General features: G+C 42.6%; 1 protein-coding gene across 1 annotated transcript; it reads right to left on the reverse strand.

Moving 5' to 3' along the window:
* Positions 1–8121: 8121 nt before the first annotated feature.
* On the reverse strand, positions 8122–8871 carry LOC149147288 (uncharacterized). Its single transcript, XM_089441784.1, has one exon. The coding sequence runs from the start codon at positions 8869–8871 to the stop codon at positions 8122–8124; it is 750 nt and encodes a 249-aa protein (XP_089297910.1).
* Positions 8872–9138: the final 267 nt, after the last annotated feature.

Here is a 9138-nt window from a genome sequence, read left to right on the forward strand (position 1 = left end):
TGTCTAGCTAAATTATTTAAGATTCAATATAATATGCAAGGGAAGAGGCTCCTAACTAAGGAGGTCCTGGTTGTCCTTCCCTACAGTATCATAGAGAAATCATTGATTACATAAAACTAAAAACTTGAAATGAAGACAAGAGAATGAACTTAATTATTGTTCAGATTCAAGTAGAGAGAGAGAGACTAACTTAGTCTCTTGATTGTCCTCTCGTGTACTAATCCAAACTAAACTAAGAGTCATTCATAAGCATAAGAAATGAAATGACTTGAAACATAAAAGTACAAAAGAATGAATTTCAATTACCATATAAATCAATGGAGAGAGAGCCTAACTTAGACTCTTGGTTTCTCCTCATATGATACTTGAAACATAAAAGCAAAAGAATGAATTTCAATTATCATGCAAATCAAATGGAGAGAGAGCCTAACTTAGACCCTTGGTTGTCCTCTCATATGCTGATAAGATTCTAATTTAAAACTCATTCATCAATCATAAACAAATCCTCAAACATCTAAGCAATTAAATGAAATAAGATCTAAGATGAAATAAAATGTTTCTCTCATCCTTTTAGAGTGAGCTCAATTCTCTTAAGAACAAGACAAATTATTCCATATACTACATTAAGGAAAATTAAATCTAAAACTACATAATGGAAATATATGTAAAATGAAGCTTTATTCTATTCCATCATAAGTTTGGATACATGCTCTAAGAGTCCTCTCTTTGGAATGGAGGAGGTACTCCTATTTATACAATGAGATGAGATAACAAACTCATAATGATGATCCACTAATCTCTCTTTAGTTCCATACATTTCTCAACCATCTAGACACATAACCCTATCCTCCATGATCTCCTCCATGAGGTCCATGATTTTCTCCATGATCTTTTCCATGAGGCTTATCTTATCAAATTCGAATTTGATCATTCAAAGCCACATAAAGATGCCCTGGAAGCTTCCTTTGTACCTACACATGTCAACAAACTCATTCTAATTGTTAGGTATAAGTATAAGCATATTATTTTCTAAAGTTTAGCCATAAATTCACTTAAAAATGTTAAGAATTAATAAACTTTGGAAAAGCATAGTTATAACCCAATAATGAGGTAAATGGAATGATATGGAGGTGGAATGGAGGTGACATGAAGGTAAAATGTGAAGATATTGGTGAATAATGGAGTGAAAATAGGGACCATTGTGAGGCCCAACATCTGCCCCAAACTGAAGGTATTGCATGTCCTCATGCAATCTATTACATTACTTTTTGGTACTTGAGCTTTGGCTTAAACTCTGCATGATATCATTTACATAACTTTTGCAAAGCGTTATTTTGATGAATTACAACTTGGTTGGTTCTTGTGTTTCAACCATATTTTTTTTGCTGCATTCAATGTATGATCTTTGCGTATTGATAATGTGATTTTTGTTGCAGAGTATTTTTGTAGGAATGCATCATGGTTGGTTCTTGTGTAACAACCATGATTGTATTGGCATCCAATTATCTTTTAAATACTTTTGTCAAAGCCATTTGTATGCTCATGTAATAGTGAATATATTTTGAAGGTAAGTGGGGTTTAGAATGTGATATATGACTGTGGATATGAATGTGACAAAGCATGTATGTAAATGTATCCTTCCCCTTAAACGGATGGTTTGGGCAGTTATGTGAAATGGGGAAAAGAAGGGGAAAGGAAGTGAAGTTTTTCCAAAAATTATTATCCTAACTTTTCAAGGAATTTAATGGTTAAAAGTTAGAAAATATCATACCTTAACTTACCCTTCCAAAAATGGATGAGAGTTGTGCACATGTGGTGGCAAAGACTGTTGTTCATAGTCTTCTTTACTTGGTTGGGAAAATGGTGGATGAATCATGCATGTTCAGCTGCCACAATTCTACTCTGAAGCTTTTTCTTCAAGTTGTGGATGAAAGATGGAGCTGTATTGTTGTATCGGCTGCTGGATCCTCTGCTACTAGATGATGAATCTGAGGAGTCCGCTGAACATGGCTGAAAGTCGTATTTGCTGCTGGATCTTCTGCTGCTGGATGATGAATCTGATGAGTCTGCTAAATATGGCTGAAAATCTATAAGGCTTGGAAGGTATACAAAATATATATAAGTTACATTTCCCTCCCAGCCTTATTGATTGACTTGTCCTCAAGTGATGACAAACTGAAAAATAATGAAAAGAAATTGGCTTCATCTGCTACAAAATATGGGTCTTCAAGTCTTCAACGCTCGATGGCACAAATCTTACTATGTGATTAAATGTGTCGATGTCGAACATAGCAAGAAGTTGTTGACTTAGTGGCCATTAATGAATGCCCCTAGCCAACACAAGAGCTCCCACCATTGATTCCAATGGGAGTCAGGATGCCTAACACATCTTTGTAGGTACGAATAAATTTGTCGTGGTCGAGTCACCTACAAGATCCAACGAACAAGGGATATTAATGTACTCCCATTGTTCATTGGCAAGAGTACTTGCCATTAAGGCATGCAAGCCTCTTGGTGTTTTTTCAATGATACATAGACTCTAGGACTTTGACTCAAGCAGGGTTTTATTGGCGGAAATGAAGGGGATTGGTAATGAGAAGGAAAATGGATGTATGTAAGGAAATGCATGATGTATGAATAAGAACTCTTGCTGTGAAAAATGGATATGGAAGTGTCACGCCTTATGGATGTACGATTGGTGGAATTAAAAATCTTTTTGCAAAAGGGAAGTACAAGGTAGTGGTTATGGATATGGATTTGTCTTCAGGATTTGCATGAATGTAGTCTTTGGAAGACTAATTGTCGTCACAATGTAATCTCCTTAATGATCACTTTGCTATCCTGTAACCTGTAAAAAAAACTTGGCAGAAAGAAAACATAAGTTTGTTCAAGAAGAATTGCGCATTTCCTTCATGATTCTTACGCAAAAATTTCATACCAAATAAAACAGATTTAGGAAAAATCAAAGTGGTGAAAGTAACTCAATTCATGATATCAATTTCAATCCATTCCTAAACACAACCATGAAAAATAATACTCCCTGTTTGTGTCAGATAACTCATGTGCTTGGCAATTCTGTCCTGCATATTAGTGCATCATAAAGCATACAACAGAAAGATGTGATGCCAACTAAAAGCTATCAGAAATAATTCTCGTCTTGAGAATCCTCCAATCGATTTTTTTGTTTTTTTTTTTTATTATTTTTTTTTAATTTTGTTTTTTTTTAAACAACAATTTTTTTTTTCTCGGTAAAACTATTATATTCTATTATATTATGTACAAGAAAGCATTACAAGCAGAGAGTCAAGTTGCCCAAGGCCTACTGTGGCTCATTGGGTTAGCATTTCACATCTCAGAGTTGGCCCTCGCAGGGGCCTCGTTTCCAGACAGAACCTCTTCCAAATCATAACATGACATAACATTGTTCACAATTAAACAAAAATTGCCCACGCAGGGGCTTCGGAACAAAAATCCAACCCTCGCAGGGGTGTTAGAAGACTGACAGCACCCTTACAGAACCTACTGACATAACCTGTGCGTACATAAGCATGAATATAAACTGGGGAGACACAAACATAGACATATGACCTATACCAGACACAGACAGGAACGAGAGACCCATACCAGACCTGAACAAAAGTGGAGAGCGCCAGAGTGTGCCTTTGGACGCTAGTCCTCCGGCTCTTCCTCAATAATTCGGCACCATCCGTAGTATTCGGGGAGGCCGTCCCATTATTCCCCTACATCCCTCTTTGAAGTCGGCGCCTCCTGCTCCTGAGGTCGTTTGGGAGGCTGCTCAGGTACCCCCACTGGGTCTTTCTCGACTTTTCCCGGCTGTTCGCCTGGGAGCTCTTCCTTGCTGCCCGAACCGCCTTCATCTTCCTGAAAATCCTCAGTGAATAGAACTGAGATGTGTGCATTGATGCAGGAATTGTCCCTCGAACTGCCAAGCGTGAAGATGGTAGACCCGAAAGCTGGAAGAGAGTGATGTCCAGCGCTGGTATTACCCACCTCCATGTGTTGAGTTGCCTGGATGGACGTGGCCCCTATCCTTCTGTGACAGTAATAGCAGCAGCAGTGGTGGTGGAATTCCTCACCAGGGCGGCGAGAAGAACCTCCTCGAGCGGACCCTCTCCTGCTGAGCAACCATTGCCTTGGTCTGACCATGTTTGCCGGGGAGCCGGTGATTTGAAGCTGAGCTGCGAATGGGCTCTTTCCCGAATTGAGTTGCCCCCCAACAACAATAAGTCCTCTTGCCACAATTCTGAGATGAAGCTCACCAAAACAAAAACAACATACAATAGAGTATACTAGCTCGCGACTTCCCTCGGCCTTCTGATAGCTTGCTGAATCCATAAGAACTGCCGCGTGAATGAGGAGATTGCCCACGGGAGCCTGAGCAGCGTGATCCTTGCTCTAAGCAGGGACCTGCAACATACTCTCCTCCATCTTAAACCGCTTGAAATTCTCTCGAAACCCGAACACCTTAACTGCCCTCTGCATCCTACGCATTTCACCTTGCGCAGCATTGAATGCTCTGCAATCGCTTCTCCTTACTTAACTCTTCAGCGGCGAGAGGTATTAAAATTCCAGATGAACACGAGGCAGCACATGTTATACATGTGGCTCCTCGCTGCCACTCGTACAAACACCCGCATCCGGGAAGACTACATCTCTTTGGATCAAGCTTTCGCATTCCTGGAACTGGATATTGGTCGGGATGATATCCGTGTTTCCGGCTAGAAAGGTCTGATCATTCTCTACTCCAATGTTGGCCAGGAGGTCAGCTATCTTGTTGCCTTCTCTTTTTGTGTGATTGAAGGAGATGGCTCTGTTATTGCGCAGATCTTGTTCAATAGCATTTAGCCTCGCTTCTAGCCTCCAACTTGTTGCCACCTTCCTAGCTTGAGAGCCGTTCTGAATGCGAGTAGCCATGTTTATGAGAATCTGGGAGTCGCCTTCTACGATCAAGGGCTGAAGGTTGAGATTCCAGGCTAGCTGGAGACCTTGCCAGAGTCCCTCTAGCTCTGCAGAGTTGTTGGTGTCCCATCCAATGTTTCCAAAGTAGATCTTTAGAGGAGTGCCTTCATGGTTCCTCAATATTCCTCCAAATCCAGCTGCTCCGGGATTGCCTTTGGAAGCCCCATCAAAGTTGAGTTTGTATGAGTAAATGGGAGGGGCGTTCCAGCGGCTGTTGTCCTTGATGCTGCAATTAGATGGGCAGTGCTTGGGAGCATCTTGTGGCAGTTGCAATTGCCAGTTGTCGAGAATGCTTTTTTCATTATCTGTAGAGGGGAGATCCTCCTTTGTCCAGGCTCGCAGCAACATAGTTTCTTTGAGATTCTCATGTAGTCTTTTCCAAATTTCTTCAGTAGGAGAGCATTTGTTTTTGAATATACGTTTGTTTCTTTCCTTCCAAATGCTCCATAGGACCATTCCGGGGATTATGTTCCATAGGTGGTTGAGAGTCTCACAGTTGTAGGGGTTCTTTGGCCATAGTCTTATGGAGTTGATGATGTCGTTATCCCCTCTGCATCTTTTCTGGCATCTGAAACTCACCTTTTCCCATAACTGATTGGCTAGAGGGCAAGTGTCCAGGAGGTGTTGAAGAGTTTCTTCGCTTTGAAAGCAGTTGTGACAGATAGAGGGACCATGAAAATTTCATCTCCTTAGTTTATCCCATGTGAGAATTCTTTTATGTCCTACCAGCCAGAGAAAGTAGGAGATTTTGGGCCACGATCCAAGACCCCATATTTTGCTTCAAAATGGATCTGGAGAAGTGGGGAGGTTGCAGACTAACTTGTAAGCTTCGGATGTAGTGTAGGTCCCTTTGGGTTGGTATCCCCATCTTAGGATGTCATTGCCTTCATTATGCCTTATGCTTCTCTTCCTTAACTCTTTCTCGAACTCTTCTGCCTCCCGAATATTTGTGTTGTTGAGTATTTGGTTACTCTGTCTCCATTTTCTGAATCCATGCTCCAACTCCTGCGTCCAAAATTGTTGGACTTTTACCTGCTGCTGCTCCTGCCTGACCGGTATCAGAGGTGGTTGAAGAGCACTGGTGAGCTTGGGCATTTGGTTCCAGGCATCTGTCCAGAATCTTGCCGTGCGACCATTCCTAATTTCCCAGAAGCTGTGCTGCTGAATTAGCTCATGATGTTGTTTGGCCGCATTCCATATTAGCGACCCCTTTTCGGTGGGAGTAAGTCTAATGAGCTCTTCTTGAGGTCTGTTGTTGGCATATTTTGCTGTCCAGATTTTTACCCAGGGATTTTCTGGATTAGTGATCCATTGCCACCAGATCTTGGCGTTCATGATTGAATTGCTGTGCTCCGGGTCCCTCAGCCCGATGCCCCCCTTGTCTTTGGGCATGCATACAGTGGTCCATTTGACCAGCGCCCATTTGCGATTGGTTGCCGAACTGCCCCATAAAAAGTCACGCTGAAGGTTCCTTAATCTTTTTAGGACCCATTTGGGCGCGGCTAGGATAGAGAAAAGGTACAGAGGCATTGCCTGAAGGACAAATTTGATGAGCACCACCCGACTGGCTAAGTTTAGAGATCGATATGTCCAGAGGTTGAGGCGGGAATCAAGCTTCTCTAGGAGAGAGCGCCAAGCTGGATGCTTTATAGCTGAGGCAGTGAGGGGGGCTCCGAGATATTTAGAGGGGAGGGTTGCAGAGGGGAAGCCCAAAATGCGAATGACAATAGATTTAACAGAGGGAGGAGTGTGAAAGAAGAAAATCTGCGATTTAGAGCAGTTGACATGGGTGCCAGAGGCTTCAGAGAAGTCATTGAGAAGGGATTTTAAACGAGAGGCTTCCTGGACAGAGGAGTAGCCGAATAGCATAGTGTCATCAACGAATTGCTGATGAGAGGTGGCAGGGGTATTGTGAACAGAAATACCTTTGAGCTGCTGAGAATGGAGGGCATTTTTAATGTGTCTACCAAGACCCTCAGCCATAAGCACAAAGAGGAAAGGGGATAGGGGATCCCCTTGCCTGATACCTCGAGAGGGTTTGAAGGGGCGTGAGGGGATGCCGTTCACAAGGATGGAAAAGTGAGTGGAGGTGATTAGGCTCATGATCCATCGGATCCACATGGTGCAAAATCCGAAAGCTTTTAACATATGTTGAATATAAGTCCAGCTGAGTTTATCAAACGCTTTAGAGAGGTCTAGTTTGAGTATCATACCTGTTTGCTTTGAATGCTTGAGGGAGTGTATTATCTCATGCGTGAGGAGAATGCCATCCATTATCTGTCGTCCTTCCACGTACCCCGATTGTTCCGGTGAGATGAGTAGGGGTAAGAGAGGCTTGAGCCTATTGGCGATGACTTTAGATATAACTTTGTAGATGACATTACAGAGTGCTATTGGTCTGAATTTATCAGGGGTGATAGAGTCCTCCTCTTTTGGGATGAGAGTGATGAAGGTGGAGTTGAGGGAGGGAAGAAGCCAGCGCAGGGCTCTTGATTCCTCAACAATCTGCCAAACCTCCAGCTTTATCATGTCCCAGAAAGCATGAAAGAACGTGGTGGTGAATCCATCTGGACCAGGGGCCTTTCCTTCTTTGAGCTGGGATATTGCATCATCCACTTCCTGAGGGAGAATGGGGCGCATGAGAAGCTCATTATGTTCCTCCTTGATGAGCTTTGGCACATTGCTGATTATTTTCCTGATAGCCTGTTGCCGATCTTCCCTAGGCTCATTGTGGACCTGTTGGAAATGACTGAGAAGTACCTCTTCGATTTCCTCATGCTTCTCTACTTTTGCCCCTTCTTGATTCTGGATGAAGGGTATGTTATTATGCATCCTTCTCTGCACCGTGGTTCTATGGAAGAATTTGGTGTTGCGCTCCCCTTCCTTCAGCCATCTGACCCTTGACTTTTTCCTCCAATAGATTTCCTCCTGCTTTCTTCTATCCTCGAGCTGGCTATGGATGAGCCTTTCCTGTTCCAGGGTAGCCTCCGTATGCCCTTCTGTGATAATCTTTTGTTGCAGATCCATCAGTTCCTGATTTAACTCTTGTTGCGCCTTAAAGATATTTCCAAAGGTCTCCCTATTCCATCTTTTTAGGTGATTTTTAAGAAATCTTAACTTCTGTTGGAACTGATACATTTTTTATCCTTCTGGAGGGACAAAAGATGTCCATATGGTCTTGACAAAGTCTTTGAAGGTAGGGTGCGAGAGCCAAAAACCTTCAAAGCGGAAGGGTCTCTTTGTCAAGTCTCCTGGTCTTTGCCATTGTAGAGCAATCGGCCAGTGATCCGATCCTGTGTGTGCAAGGATAGCCGCTGAGATGTCTCCTCCAAGATGAACCGCATTGTCCGAGATGAGGAAGCGATCCAGTTTGGAAGCTATTTGTTGTTTGCCAGCTCTGCGATTGCTCCATGTGAAGGTACCATTACAGAATGGCATATCTATGAGAGACGCAGTTTGGATAAAGTCCTTGAAGCGATCAACTTCTAGTTCCATTCTGATTCTCCCTCCTATCTTCTCCTCGATTTTAGTGATCATGTTGAAATCTCCTGCAACAATCCATAATGGGTGCCTTCTGTTGTTGCTCAGAGCTGCTATTGTGTCAAGGAGTGCAATTTTGCTTCCTGTATCTTGCGGGAAATAGACATTTGATAAGTTGCCATGTATGTTGGTGCCCAATATATGAAAGGCCGCCTGTATGAGGTGATGAGAGGCATGAAAGTCTGTTAGGGTTACCGCTTGGGTATTCCATGCTATAGCAAGCCCTCCTGAGGCTCCCGAGGCATCTACTGCAACTGAGCGACAGCCTGGCCATGCTTTTGAGAGAATACTGCCTAGAGTAGAACTATTGCATTTGGTTTCCTGGAGAAAACACATCTGTGGCTTTTCCATTTTTATCATGTTTTTTAACATCCTGAGTTTTCCAGGGCTATTAAGCCCCCTTAAGTTCCATGATACAAGCTTCATGATTCAACTATTATTGGAGGGCTTGTAGTATTTCGTCAACTTAGCATATCTGCCTGAATCTACCAGGATTTTTCCAATCTCAATCGTTCGCTGGAGATCTGTTTTCCTTCCTCTCTTTTTAGTATCCTTTGGGCGTAGGCTGCCATCCCATTGACTTCCTGGTTGTATCCCTAGTTGATGTTGATGATAGGC

Source organism: Pinus tabuliformis, chromosome 9 (assembly GCF_031772625.1).
Source record: "Pinus tabuliformis cultivar Carrire ecotype Pingquan chromosome 9, CPIR1, whole genome shotgun sequence".
Taxonomy (NCBI): domain Eukaryota; kingdom Viridiplantae; phylum Streptophyta; class Pinopsida; order Pinales; family Pinaceae; genus Pinus; species Pinus tabuliformis.